General features: G+C 36.2%; 1 protein-coding gene and 1 long non-coding RNA gene across 2 annotated transcripts in view; one reads left to right on the top strand and one right to left on the bottom strand.

Moving 5' to 3' along the window:
* Positions 1 to 15924, top strand: part of LOC131483102 (uncharacterized) — a 360023-nt gene that overhangs the window by 118750 nt on the left and 225349 nt on the right. The gene's annotated exons all lie outside the window — the stretch shown is intronic.
* Positions 270 to 15924, bottom strand: part of FGF10 (fibroblast growth factor 10) — an 85133-nt gene continuing 69478 nt past the window's right edge. The window contains exons 2-3 of the mRNA XM_004583688.2: positions 9058 to 9161; positions 270 to 3193 (exon numbers count right to left, since the gene is read on the bottom strand). Of these exons, the coding sequence (XP_004583745.2) occupies positions 2996 to 3193; positions 9058 to 9161 (302 nt within the window). The 3' untranslated portion in view covers positions 270 to 2995. The remainder of the gene's footprint in view (positions 3194 to 9057; positions 9162 to 15924) is intronic.

The raw sequence follows: 15924 nt of genomic DNA, 5'->3' as shown, positions 1-15924 counted from the left end.
CAGAGTCTTCCATTGCTTCACAAGCTATCCTTGTTTTCAATTCATTCTTCTTTATTCACTTGTGTAAACTAGGTGGACCTGAATACTCAGGAAAAATCAAAAGCATTTGGTTGTTATTAAAGATAGACAACTCACACATGTGAGACATTAAAGAAACCTTACAGATGTTTGAGTAGCATATTTTTTCTGTTGTTGTTTGGTGCTGTGGGGTATCTGATCACATCTCACTCCACTTAACACTCTTGCTAATAAAACAAACACTGACAATATTTTTGTTTTCTTTTCCCAGTATTTTTATTGTTTTTATTTAATTGTAACATACTGTACACCATTCAACCTTTTGGGAGGTAGGAGAGGAAGTGATTCTGTATCTTTTTGAGTACTGTCCTCAGATGAACACTCATACAGAGATGCACATGAACTTGATAGGCCAAGCCCCCCTGTTCCCCATGCTTACAGAGACAGAGTGCCCAAAAAAGTCACTACTTTTCTTTAAACCTAAAACAGTCAGGGCTGGAACTGCTTTTCTTTCAGTAGTTGCAAAGAGGACGAGAGTTAATTATAGCTCAATATTTAGCAGAGGTGCCATTTTTAAATGCAGGAGATTCTTGCTAATCTGTGTCAAACTATTCCTGTCATGATCTCCATCAGGGTGTTTGTGGGATGGTGGATGTCAGGGGAAAGGCAAGGAGATGTTTTGTATTTTGAGCTTTTGCAAGCTTCGAGACATTTTGCTAGAAGCTGTTTTGGTGTCTTGAGTCCTATAAAGAGGATTGTTTATACAAGGTCTCTTTGGTAATCTAAATGGTTATGTGAAATCAGAATCCAGTTTGTACCCTATTTGCTGTTACTGTGGTCATCTAATACTATATTTGTCTCGCCAAACATTTAATTTTGAGTGTGGGTGGTCCATGTTCATGTGTCAGGTACAATCATTATTTAAAAAAAAAATGAAGAAAATATCTGGTTCTTCAGGAATGCATTTTACATTATAACTCCCAGACTCAGTTACCATGAATTTTAACATGCAATATTCCAACCATAATCATTAGCCATTTTTAGAATCCCATTTGTCAAAAAGCAAGTTGGAAGCAAATTACCATGAAATGCTACTTTAGCCATAAGCCAAAATACTGTGCCTCAAATGCATTTCTTTTGAAGTACCCACTTTTTTAAGGAATGAGAAAAATGTAAGTTTTATGAGAAAATGTCTTAATAAAGCAATTTTTAAAATATAATAAGTTTACTGGGAGTGCTGATTAAGCATTGACACAAATAAGTTATAAGAGAATCACAAACACCAACCTTTCTAGAAGTTAACATTTTAGTAAAAAAAGACACATGTGGTAAGCCTTTTCCTTGTACCAAAATACTGGGTCCAGACAATAAAAATTAAGCAAACTTTTCAAAACAAGAAATATAAAGATAAAACTGCAGCATCAATATAATCTTATAGTTATCACTTAAAGTATTTAGAACAAATAATATTTTTCTACATTTTTTTAAATCACTACAGACACTGCAAATAAGGCTTATGTATTTATTTAGTGGAATACAATGTGATGATGACCGATAAACTCTTATGCGCTGTTTTCTATACCTGCTCTAACAAAATGAATTTCAATATGATTACATTATGAAACCTTCTAAAGCGCTTTAAATTTACAGAAAGTAAGTTTCATTTGGTTTTTAAAGACTAGATCATACAAGTTGAACAGGTTTTGGCATATGGTTACACACATGCCAGGATATATTTGCTCAGGTTAAGCCCCTGGGACAGCTGCACTTCATGCCAAATTTCCTAATGGTACCTTTGGGGAGACACATTATGTGAGATCCACACAGGTTTCTTATCTATGCATAAAACCTCTTCATCATTTACCACTGTGATGTATGGGAAGAGATCATCAGTAAATAATGAGGCTAGTCTATTAAAACATGCTTATCCATTACTTTTCCTTCTTTCAGTATATTCTTAGAGATTACTAAATAGACTGAATGAGAAGGAATTGGCCTTCCACTCTATTTCATTGAAAGGAAGCCTCTGGAGCAATGTCTGTTTTTAAATGATGGTAGCCATCTCTCAGTCAAGCCATGTTTTTGTTTGGTTTATTGTTGATGGTTCTTGTTGCAGAAGTGCAAATCAAGTCCACTGATAGCACACAGGGCATTCATACGGCTTCCCTAATTTCATCTATTTTTGATGTATTTCCCAAGTTGTCAAAACACTTTGTCATGAACATGCATGTGGTGTGCTCAGGAGAAAGAAAAGGGTATAATATCAGCGGGCAGCTTCTGAGGATACTCTTTAACACCCCAAAAGATATTTAACATCCTATTAAATAAATAACTTAGAAAGAAATAGAAAGGGTTGAAGGCAGAATGCACAAGCATACCACACTATTTGTATTGTTAGAACAGTTTCAACTAACATGTTTATGCGTTTTAATCCTATCCAATTCTTCCATAGTGCCACACCCAAAGCTCCTTTGGCTGTGCATATGATATGGCCCACGTGCTTTCCAGAAAATGCTTGTATGTCTTTCTGCTCATTGTATCATTAGGCTTGAATGAGCAATGAGAGTCTTTGATATGAGTTCGTATTCCATAAATAACTTTCCCGAAGATCATTCTACAGACTGTTCCATGTCCTTTAAGTTCTATCTCAGAGGTTCAAAAACAAGAACAAAGCTTAACAACAACCGAAAAAAAAAAAAAAAAACCAAAAACCCAGCCACAATATTGTTCGCTTGGGAGTAACTTTTATCCCATTTGATCTGCCTACTTCTTGATTATAAGGCATGACAAAGGACTAATTTAAAGAACATCATATGTCAGCAGTGAGTACAAAAAGCTTGAAAGGCTTCTTTTTGTTTATGCGAGCAAACATCTGCCATGTGTCTTTGCCTTTTGAGCTACTGTCTTCATGAAGAGTACCAACTATCCTTGGCAAAACAGCCTTTGGTTCTACCACATGCACAAACATTGCCTTCCTCTATGAGTGCACCACCATGGGAAGAAAGTGAGCTGAGGTGTTTTTCCTTCGTGTTTTCTGTCCTCTCCTTGGGGCTCCTTTTCCGTTCAGTGCCACATACATTTGTCTTCCATTGTGTTGCCAGTTAAAGGATGCATAGGTGTTGTAGCCATTTTCCTCTATCCTCTCCTTCAGCTTACAGTCATTGTTAAATTCTTTCTGCAAAGGAAACACATAATATTTTATCCCTGTGGTAATATTGCTTCATTCCACTTGACATAAAGCATATAAAGGACTTCAAAGGTTCTGGTCCTGTGGGTGCCAGTATTGTACGCTCAGTAAATGACATCAGCAGCAGAAGAGGAAAACTCAGAACCAAATGACTAGATAGCTTAAAATTAGGGATGTGATCCTTTCTTCCAACTACCATTTTTTCAGTTTTGTTATGTTATTTATAATTATCCATCACTTGGAATTGTGATTGATTTTGCTTTGAACTGTAAGGATGATTTGAAAGTATGTTCCCGATTTGTGCATTGTCATATCAAATAAACTGTGAAACATTAAAAGTAGCAATGTCCATATTATCTAAACCTGAAGGCTGTGAGCCTGAGACCTCTTCCCTGCAGTCATAGCTCTTTGACTTGGTTCAAAGTGGTCAGGTGGTTTTACGGAGAGCTGTTGGGACAAGGATAACCTTTTTTAGTCCATGAATCCAGCATGTTACTTTGGATTTGACAACAAACAAGAGAATCCTCACTGGTCTCGTGACTTTCACTTTGGAAATATCCCTTTCCACTCAAACTAAACCAGTTAAGACACCATGGGATTCAGCTCTTGCCCTCCTGTTTCTAACTTTTCCACCTACACCAAAGGCATTATGGAAATTTTTTGACTAAAGTCTGTCTAAGCAATTTCTCTAGGGGTCTTTGAAATTTCTGCTAGACTCCAAATTACTAAGTATAGGTTTGTTAACAAAGCTGTGTTTCTGTGGAATAAGTCATATTTTTTACTTTATTATAATGATCACAAGCTGCTGTATTTTATATTGATATTACCAGTTTACCTTTTTTTGGAATTTATTAATCATAAATGCTTTTCTCCTAAGAATTAAATATAATACTTAAATGTTATATTTATTTACTTAACTCTCTAAAACTAATAAATGATACATTATTTAACATAAGAGCCCTAATCAAAACAAAAACGCTATGTTAGAAATACATTTAAATATATATTATGGATTTATCGTTTTGCTACTCAAATTCATCTCTGTATAAAACTATGTGATATTTAAAACAGGGGTTTTTTTTTACATAGGTAATTACAGTCATTTCAATACAGAGAGTATAAATTATAGACCAATAGAGGATTAAAATTATTTCAGATAATTTAATATCTGAAGCAAAGCTGTGTTAGAAAAATAAGAATAACTGTTTTCCCTACCATAAATGAACTTAAAGAGCAGTGTCTCTTAAAGTGAAATACACTATATCAAGCTCCTCATCTCTGGTGTATTGATACTTGGGCCGTGATAAATTCATCAAAAGGTGGATAAGAAGCCTATGAATCTATGTTGTATATTCTTTAATAAGAATCTAGTCTAGGGTCCATTCTATTTGTCTTGTATTTACTTAATTCCATCAAACAGGAGAAAACTGAGAATGCAACAAATGCATTGTTCAGAAAGTGATCAATGAGAGTATAGCAAAGAACTATGTTTTCCAAAAAAAAAAAAAGAATTAAAGGAAAACATTCAAGAAAGACTAGACACAGAGCTGGTTTAATCAGTAGTTCTGTTTTTCTACCTGAGATTTATAAGGGTGGAGGGTAGCTTACAGAATCAATGAAAATTGTGATTAAAAGGAGTTACCATCTGGTACATAAACTATATTAGGTATGTGCTCATGAATTTTAAGGTTATACCCTTAGATGAAAAACTGATAATCCTGTTCCACTTGGAAAGGGCATTTGAGATTTTTCATATAATTTGAATAAGGCATAATTTTCACTATTTCTTGTAGTAATGCAAAATCACAAAAACAGAAATAGAATACTTGTACTCTAGAGGGTTGAGCTGCTAGAAGCGGTCGTTAGGTTTATGTACCCTACAATTCTATATTCTGTTGCTCCAAGTGCTGAGCTTACAATGGGAGAAAAGGTTTCCCTCTTGGGAGAAGACAGTCAACAAAGAATACCTTAATGAGGAAATAATAGAATAGAGCCATTGCAAACTGTTGCAATGACGGGATGTGACAGAAAGCATCTGGACATTTACTTTAGATAAAGAAATGGACTGAGGTAATTTACTAAGCTCAGAGCTCAGGAAGAACCATAAGCATGGTGCATGAGTTGTGTAGTGAGGGAAGAAAAAAAGTGGGGAAATGGGAGGAAAACTTAAAAATTTTACCTCACTCTTCATGTGAGAGTTAATCCTCTCTCTGAAGTGCAATTTTAAAAAACTATTAATTTGAAAGAGATGGAGAGACCCATGGGAAGACAGCATGTAGGGAAGAGAGAGAGATAGCGGGTGAGTGTGCTGATTTTTCATTTCTCAAATGCCAGAAAAGGCATAGTCCAGGTTTTCCACCAGAGTGTCAGGAAGTCGATGCCTTGAGCCATTACAATAGCCTACAAAGCAGACTGTGCATTAGAAAGAACCTAGAGTTGGAGCAGGAAATAAACTTAGCCACTCCAATAGGAGACATGGACATTTTAATCAATAAGTGAAATGATTACTCCCAGATTTTAAATAAGTACAGTTTATCAATTAAAAGTGTTTTTACCCTTTATTTCAATGAAAATTATGTGTTCTTCAGTCTAAATTAGTGCTAGCTGGTCTTAGTTTTGAGATTATTTTCTTAAACATTTAAATTTTAGTGGACACATAATTGTATGTATGTATGTAATTACGAGGTATAATGTGACATTTCTATGTATGTATTCATTGTGTAATGATCAATGGGAAGTTAGTTAGCTTTATCTTACAGCATTAGCTTTTGGCTAAATTAGTATGTATCTTTTCAATGAATAGACCTGTTCCTCTCTCCCAGTAATCCTAATATAACAAAAGTAATTATTATGTGAACTTCTAAAATTAATCACGTATGGCAGTCCATTGGGACCTGCAGAGAACATCTGGTTACCATAGCAAAGGAAGGAGGGCAGAACAAATTGGTCAAGTGCCCCAGCCAACTGTTGACAGCAAATATCTGGGCAAATGGAGACTTGATGTGGACTATGTCAGCAAATAACCCTTGGAAGGATTTTCTCATCCTTGGATTGGAAAAATCGATGGCATTTCAGAGCTATCGAAACCACTTCAGCAGAACCTTTGGAGCATGCTGCACATTGGGGACCCTGGGATAACATCGTGTGGCTGTTCTCTATCCTTGGGTACTAAGGCAGTTGGGAGACTGGGTGCAGCTTCTCCCCTTAACTCCCCCCTTCACCCAGATCTAGGAAGAAGAAAAAAAACTTTGAACAATGGTCTTACCCACTTTCCCCTAATCCCCGACACTTCCCACCCTAATCAACTATGTAAACCTCATCAAAAACAAAATAAAAAATAAAAAAGTAATCACTTTTTAAAATGGCTCATTACTTTTTTAGGTCCATTACTAGAACGATGCAGATTGGAGTAATTTCATTAAAATTCTCTTGAGGTCCAGGTAAAAATCACACCCTAGCAAAAATGGAAAAACCCACTAAAAGTAACATGATAAGAATAAAATGCAAGACCATTCTATGTTTAAACCAGTGGTTATCAACTTACGGTTACTGAACCAACAATATAAAGAATTCTTATGATCATTTTAGAAGTACAAATTCTCAAATCCTATTACAAACTGAATCAGGAACTTGCGTATATGTATCTACATTGTGTGTTTGAGACAATATTTTAAATTTACATCATAATCAAATATAAACAAATATAAACAATAAGACTTCAATTTGGCAAAAATATAGGCAAGAGTTATAAACAATAATTAAATGGAAAGATCCTATTTTATTCACATACAGTAAATTTTAAAATAACCACAGACCATTAAAGCTATAGTAAGGTATTGTTCTTAATTTGTTTTACAAAGATTTCAAACAAAGCTTGTAAAAACACTATATTTGCAGGAAACACTTTACAACGTTGGTATAGGTGATGACTTCATGGATGAAACACCCAAAAGATAAGAAACAAAAGCAAAAGTAAGCAAATGGTGTTCTACCAGATGTAGAAGTTTCAGTACATCCAAGGAAGTAACCAATAGTGAAGAGACACCCAGCAGACAGAGGCATGATATTTGCAAGCTGCTTATCTCTCAAAGGATTAATATCCAGAATGTGTCGACAACTGAACCAGCTCAGCAACAATAGCAAAAACACTGAAGGCAGTTAAGAACTAGGCAGAGGGCTTCAACAGTGCTCAAAAGAAAAAAAATACAAAAGGCGCCAGCAATGATGGACATTTGACTATTTACAAAGAACTATACTATAGTAATAATACATGGGAACTCAGTTGGGGTGGGGCGGTGGGGAAGGGAATTTGGGGAGGGAGTAAGGGAAATCCCAGGCCCTATGGAACTGTATTATAAAATGATAACAACAATAATAATAAAAGTAAATAAAAGAAGAAAAAATACAAATGGCCAACAAGCATATGAAACAATATTCAATGTCACTAAACATATCAGGGAAATGAAAACCCAAACCACCATGATATCACTTCCCCGCATCAGAATGGCTCAAATCCAAGACAAAAAAACAAAAAATACTGTTGAAGAAGTAGAAAAAGAGGGATTCTTAAGAATGTTGGTGGAATGTAAATTAGTGCAGCCACTGTGGAAAATAGTGTGGAACTTTGTTTCAAAAACAGAAATAAACTTGCCACAAGATCCAGCAATCCCCTTACTGGGTATATACCCCAAAGAAATGGACACATTGTATCAAAGAGATATCCGCACCCTCATGCTTATCGCAGCACAGTTCACAACAGCTAAAATGGGGAGTGAACCAAGGTGTCTAGCACTACCTGAATAAGTAAAGAAAACTTTAGTTCTGATGTCTCCTCTCAAGTCTCTGGAGCTATTAGCATGGGTTGAGGGTGGATGGAGCTTGGTTACTACAACCATCCTAATATTAACCAAAAACATAAGCTTCTTTACTCATTTGAAGTGAAACTTTTTTCACACTTAAAAGGTATTTGGAATTGAGGTCCATTTTCTATATCTCTTTCTTGTGTTTCTTTAATCTATAAAACAATGTCCAGAGTATTAATGTTCATATGATTGGTTGACATATTTTTAAAAACCTGAACAGGACAGATTGCTACACTGAAATTTACTTTTAGTCCTAAAATAACTATTTGCTTTTTAAAGTGAGAATTCAGCCAGCAAAATGAATCCAAATTAGTTTGATCCAAGTTTGTAGAGGTGATATTCAGAATATTTAACACTTGAAAGAGAACAAAGTTATGAAAATTCTCAAATCATTGACTTAGTATCAATTCCTAAGGACTCTGTTGCAATGAATACTGTATGTGTGTTTATGTCTGTACATGTGTGAGTGTTCAGGCATAATTTGAATTAATGACTACTGTGGAGGTAAATAACATGCTAGAGTTGATTAAACAGCATACAAAATTATTAATCTCTTAATATATTCATTCATTTCAGAACTTAACGAAATACAAGACAACTAAGTTCTGTTCTATCTTTAGCAGTGACACACATGTACTTGAGTATTTGAGTCAATTCATGATCTTTGTTTTTAATGATTCTTCTCCAAGTTGTCTGAAGCTCTTGTGCCAATCTGAACAGATGCTTCCGTCAGAGGCTGACTGGGTTGTTTGCAGACAAATGCCAGCAACAGCCTGTGTGGTAGACTTACGGGTGAACAACAAGCAGATTATAATGTTGGAAAGGCTATTTTGCCAAATTTGAAACTCTGGTGACCAGCCCACTGTGGCTCAATTTACCAGCAATACCACGAGAACAAGCTGTTCAATGTCTAAAAGAAGCATTCCAAGACGTCGGTAATGATTTTTTGAAGTGGATTTTGAAGAATAAAATAAAAGCAGAAAGACTTACTGAACCATAGAGCTTCCCCTTCTTGTTCATGGCTAAGTAATAGTTGCTGTTAATGGCTTTAACAGCAACCACTCCAATTTCCACTGATGTTATCTCCAGGATGCCTAAAATACATCATTAGAAAAAAAAAGTTAAAAGATCACATACATTTAGTTGACATAAAATAAAATAAAAAGAAATGGCTGATTTTCATGGTTCTAAAAACATAAGACTCAAAAAAACTGGAGTAATCAAACAAACATAGCTAGTACTTCTAATGTGAACCAAAGCCAAGTAAATATGTTCATCAACTGTTTGGAAACAAGACATATGGCTTTATCATTCCTCTCCATTTTACTCTGAGCATTTGTAGGAAAATATTGTTTTAATTAAAAGGCTTCCTTTGCTAAGTCTACATCTTCAACCCCATAAATATTGAAACAACCCTCCTCATCTTAACTTAGATTTCACAAAACCTTATCAGAGCACACATCTGTACTATGGTATTAAATTAAATCTACAGCACATGCCAACAATATGTCAGATTTAGCTCAACCTGTATAAACAGTGGCAAACGATTTCTTCTTTGTAGAACACTTAGATAAACCAAATCTCTTACTCACATTTAACTGATAAATTCGTTTTTTGGCAAATATGTTGGTATTTTGAGACTCAGAGAGACCGATTTCAATATCCAGAATGTCTTAAAAATTGCCACACTGCTGAGTTGGGAAGAAAACCCACCAACATTTTTTAAAGTTTTTTTTTCTTGTAAAAATAGTGGAAAGCTGAAGAAATAAGAGCTGATATCAAGTAACCTTTGCATACGGTGCATCTACAAATAATTTTCTCAAAAAATTTAGGAAGGTATAAATAGTGCATTTGATATTCTACTTAAAGTTAAGAACACAACAAAAAATACTGCTATTTCTTTTACAACCTTCAGACATTGAGAGTATGATGTAGTCTTTGGGGACAGAGTGGGATTTACCCTTGACCCTACATTTATTAGTGAAGGAGAAATCACCTATGGGAAGTAACTGTGAGAAGTATCCTATGACTCAAGTTCATTTACAAAACAGAAAACCTAGGGAGGTAAATCCTCCACCTGCAGAATGGGAATGCCGTAGGGTTACCAGTCTGTGCCCTGGCTGCTCCACTTCCCATCCAGCTCCCTCCTTATGACCTGGGAAAGCAATAGAAGTGGTTCAAGTCCTTGGATCCCTGCAACCACGTTGGAGACCCAAAGGAAGTTCCTGGCTCCTGGCTTTGGACCAGCTTAACTCCAGCCTTCGTGGTCATTTGGAGAGTGAACCAGTCAGTGGATGGAAGATCTCTCCCTCTCTCTCTGTCTCTCCTCTCTGTAAATCTTCCTTTCAAACAAAAATAAATATATTTTAATAAAAGAAGCATAATAGAATTTTCTGGTGATCTTCTTATGAAAATAAATGAGATAATGCATATAAAACAAATAGAGTTTATCTAAAGTTCTGTAGTTTCGTAATTGTTATTACAGGGAACTTCTCTAATAATTGAGAATTTAAGAACTTCTTTAGTGGGCTACATAATGGAAAATAGAGCATAAAGTGGTACTTTAGTGTAACTTATCTTAAATTCACACAATAGCTCTCTGATGAAATAGTGCTATTCTCTATTACAGATTAAAAGGTTGATCTGGTGACTCAAGTCAATGCTGAGGGAACCAATGCCTGAACTTTTGGACTGTCTTTCTCTCCATCTCTATCTTGCTATTCAATTGTACCTTCCTTCTCTTTTCTAAACCCACGGGGTATGCTATTTGAAAGCCATTTAACAAAAAAATCAACAACACAAGCTTTCAACTTTGGAGTGTTCTCTTCCTCCCATGGATGTTGGCATGCCACAGAGGATAATGCCTGGGAATCAGAAAACTAAATTTAAAATACTCTTCTGATGTCACAAGCAGAAGATATAAGACATGGCATGAGGTAGGATTCTGGAGCAAAGTATTTAGGCTACTGTAAACTCTACCTACCCAACTGGGAAAGAGTGTTACCTATCTGTGTTTTCAAAACTGGAAGTTAATGGAACAAATAGGATGAAAGACATTAGTAGCTAGAATAAAGCAAAATTTCTGAAGATGAATGAGAAATAATGGATGGAGTTATAACAACAGACTGGATTGGACCAGGGGGACACATAAGTACTGCCAGATCTGGACACTCTTTCTGAAAGTCCACCACACATGGTAGATCTTATTCAGCATATATACCTTAAATTTTCTTCTGCTTTACCCAAAGTAGGAACTTAGCATTCAAAGAATCAGTCAACCATTTTGTCTGCTTTGTGACTTCAGGTGAGCTTAAAAGGTTTGCTATTGCATCAAAATGGAAAGAAAGTGTATATAATTTTGAGGCTATGCTGAATTTTGAAAATTCACATGTATCCTGTGTCACATAATACAATGTAATTAATGAATAAATTATTAAAAAAGAAAGCATAAAAAAGAAAATTCACATGTATCATATGTCAGAAAATATAATTTAGTAATACTGTAGCTAATCAATAATGACTGCATTTATTTCAAATGTTGGTGTGTATGTGGGTATGGCTGTGTAAGGGATGAAGCCTTGGGGATTCTTCCACTTTAAAATCTGCTATTTTTCCTCTTCGGTGAAAGATGAGCGTGTATGCCTATAAATTTATTTTTGGAAAGGACCTCCATATTTTCCTTAAGGATTTTCAGATCAGTAATCTTACAGTTCTATATTTATGTGCTTTCTAAAAATGATCTATTTATTTGAAATGCTAAGTTACAGAGAGAATAGGAGAACCAGAGTAAAAGAGACACCTCACATGTGCTGGCTTACTCCCTAAGTGGCCATGATGGGCAGGATGAAGCTAGACCAAAGCAAGGAGCCTGGAACTCAATCTGGGTTTCTCACATGTGTGGCAGGTTGCCTAAGCACTTGGCTATCTTCCACTGCCTTCCCAGGCATGTTAGCAGGGAAATGAAGAGAAAGTAGAGCAGCCAGAACTCAAACTGATGCTCGGATGAGATAGATGCTGGCACTATGAGCAGCATCATCTACTACACCATACACTGGTCCTTGTATTTACATACTTTATTACTGAATGGTTCATTGAAAGAGCCTCCTGGAGGAAAAGTGTGGGAAGAGTGTAGTGGATCTTTTTGTGTCTCATAGAACTTATATAATTCTACCATTATCTGAAACTAAAACTTACAGCAGTAGTAACACCTGGCAATTATATCAACAAAAGGAAATAGAAATTGTATTTCTTATTTATTAAAGTCGGATGTTTTGTAAATTTGAAGATGTTCTTTCTTGTAGTGAAAGTCTGTTATTTATATTAAATTGTAGCCATATAAGCTTTGGTGCTCCTCTAAAGAAAAATGTCCTTGGTGGCATTATAAATCCATTTCAAGGCCTCTGAATGGTCAAGTTAAATATTTAAGAAGATGTAGGAGGAAGGCACTCCCTTAGAAAATGTAATTAGGAAGTTAAAGAAGTTGTACATCCTCCCCTGAAAAGCTGATCTCCTATTACAAATACAAAGGGAATTACAGCATAGTGTGATAGCAAGTATTCAGATGAAACCAGAATTATGGAGCCAAGAGGAAGGTGGCTTACATTGTCTGGGGCCCCAGGGCAGATTTCTCAATGATGACTGTAACTGTGTTTAATGTGTAGTAAGATGTGTGCAAAGTAAGTGTGGGAAGGCATGCACAAAATTGTTACGGTGAAATAGGGTGGGACTTTCAGAAAAAGCCTAATGGATTGCTGCTGTGGTGGTGCGGCCAGTCAGGTTGTTCCTTGCTGTGCTGACCTCCCACATCGGAAAACCAGCTACCCTGCTTCCAATCCAACGTCCTGCAGATACACCTGGAAAGGCAATGGAAAATGGTCCAAGTGCTTGGGCCTGCCACTCAAGTGATGCAGCTGAGTGTGGTTCCTGGCCCTGATGATGGATCATGGCCCTAGGCCACTCCTGCCATTTGGGTAGTGAACCTGAGATGCCCTTCTATTCTCTTCCCTCTCCTTTCCTTCTCTATTCTCCCTCCATTTCAGTCAGTCTACGTTTCAAATAAATTCTTTAAAAAGGAAAAATCATAAAAGTTTTGTTTCACCCAGTAGAGTTCAAGGAAAAAGCAGAAAATTGTGAAAAGTGCAGTTATGTCAAATTCAAGTTAGTCTAGAGTCTAAGCATTTTAATAAATGGAAGTATTTTATCTAAAATATGAAAGTGTTCAAGTAACTTTTAGTAAATTATGTAAGGAAATGGTAGCAGTCACTAAGGTTTGCTTAGGATTACATTTGAAAGTTTACATGGCAGGGTGTTATAATCAACATCAAAGCATTGCAAATGTGATTGTCACAAAAATCAGCTCTTCTTGATTAAATGGGTTTTTGTAGGCAAGTATCATCAACATAGCAATTGGGAGGATTTTGCACACTGATGAATTACAAATGGAAATAACCTAAAAGCCAATGTCCGTGTAAATCATCTTTTGAAAGGCATGAGAGGGTAGTTGCTAGGGCTGGTTATGTTTTGATGAATCACTGAGCAGTTCATCTGAGGAGGTGGCCATTTGCAAGCATTGTTCTCAACTTGAAAATCTCATCCTTCTCTAGGAGACAAAAACTATCCGAGTCAAAGCAAATTCCTTCTGCGCGCTAAGACAACAAACAACTTATTGATCTAGCTGTGAATTTTTTTAAAAAATATTTTTCTTGTGCATCAGAGGGAAAATAAAGCTAGCTGCAACTTCCACTTAATGGCATGGATAGACAAAGAAGGAAAGCTAGCTGCAAACATGAATTAAAAATCTATTATCCTCTTCTAGATAAAGTAAACATCATGTATAAATAAGTTCTAGAAACGCAATAAACTGATTGGCTGAAATATAGTAGGCTTCCATGTGTGCCGTTGATGTTAGGTCTCCCGATGGAGCATGAAAAGGCAAGAAATCTTTGCCTTCAAAGAGTCTGAGCTAAGGTACAGACACAAATACTTACAATAACAAATAAGAGGTAAAACGCATTGTGTTGGCTTTCAAGAGTAAAGAAGTTAGGTTAGAGACCTAGGCAGGGCTGAAGAGGACAATTGGTGGGAATTTGGGAAGCCAAAGGGTAGCATTTTAAGCGGCACAAGTTGATATGGAAAGACAAGGAAAGCAGCCACGGCTCAGCAGGCAGTTTGCTGTGATCACTTTGGCTAAAAATACTGGGTTCTGCCTCATGGCAAAGTTGTGCTTTCTTAGCAAGGAATGCACTTTTCCAGAAAATATTAGAAAACTTGGAAGCAGCTTAATCACTGTCAGAAACTTGTGGATTCAGAATGAGCCATGATTGCTGACTTTATCTAAACATTTTAACTCATAATGGATTGCGATACTATGTAACTTAATGGTTTTAGTCAATGCGCTGAAATGTAGCATGGGTACTACAATGGATTGCACAAGTCTCTCCTTCTCATAAATTACTGTCAATGTCCCAAGTTGATATAGCATATCCTAACATCAGAAGACTTTGGAGCCCTTTAGGGGTTAACACCATAATTCGTATTTTAAACCTCCGTGATTTTCTGGTCACATCCGATCGTATTAGACTAAATGGGTGTAAATGTGGCTTTTGGTGCTGAGTCACTGGAGAGTCTTGGCTCCTTAATTTGATATCTTGTAAAAATTACACTGATCACAATAGTCTATTTCTTTTTTCCTACACATACTATGTGTTCAATATGTAGTCTGTTGATTGAGCGAAAGGAAACTGTATTCATAGAACAATTTTTTATCTTCTGACAGAAGGGTGATATTTATAAAAACTTGAGACAAATTCACAGCTCTCTATCCACATAAAGAAAAAAAAAAGGAAGAAAGACACCAAAATGCTATATGCTTCAAAGAGAAGGAGAAGTTAGTATATCACAGAATATAAATATTTGATATCAGTTATAGGTAAATTATTAGAAACCTCATCATTCTTTTGTTTAGTTCTACAACTATTATTATTATTTGGAGAAAATAAATTTTAAACATGAACCAGAGATTATATTTAAGATGTAAAATTCCTGTTCGTAAGAAAAACTTTCACTCGTGTTTAAGAAAAACACCATTTGGGGTAAACCATTTGGAGTTTACAGATGGCATATAAGAAAAAAAACAAAAACAGGACCTAATTCAGACTATCAAGTGCTATCTACTTCTGTCTCTCATTCTTATCTCTTTCACATGCACTTTTTATAGAAACTTTAGTACCCCTTTTTGGATAGGTTCTCAGTTATAATAAAAATGAAAAATTACATGTGATGCTACAATTCTGGGAGATTCATAGAAATATTTTTATGGGCCCAGCATGATAGCCTAGTGGCTAAATTCTGTCCTTGCATCTGTTGGAATCCCATGTGGGCATAAGCTCATGTCCTGGCTGCTCCGCTTAGCACTCAGCTCCCAGCGGTGGCCTGGGAAAGCAGTGGAAGATGGCCCAAGGCCTTGGACCCTGAAACTGTGTGGGAGACCTGGAGGGGGCTCTGCACCAGGCCCCACCCACCTATTTTAAAAGGAAGCAGGGACCAGCATTGTGAAGCCAGCATAATATCTGGAGGCTGACTCGTGTATAGGTTTGTCAACTTTCAGTCTAGGGCCCTGGGAAAAGTATTGCAAGATGGCTCAAGTGTTTGGGCTCCTGACATGTGGGAGACCCAAGTTATGTTCTGTGCTCCTTGCTTTGGTGTGTGGCAGCAGCACTAGCTACTGTGGCCAACTGGAGAGTGAACCAGTGGATGAAAAATCTCTCTGTATCTCTCTGTCTTTTATTCTCTGTAACTCTTTTAAAATAAAAGAATCAATCCTAAAAAAAAAAATTCTCTGATAAAAAGTAAAGGAAA

This window comes from Ochotona princeps, chromosome 23, assembly GCF_030435755.1.
Source record: "Ochotona princeps isolate mOchPri1 chromosome 23, mOchPri1.hap1, whole genome shotgun sequence".
Classification (NCBI taxonomy): domain Eukaryota; kingdom Metazoa; phylum Chordata; class Mammalia; order Lagomorpha; family Ochotonidae; genus Ochotona; species Ochotona princeps.
This window is presented reverse-complemented; position numbering and strand designations above follow the sequence as displayed.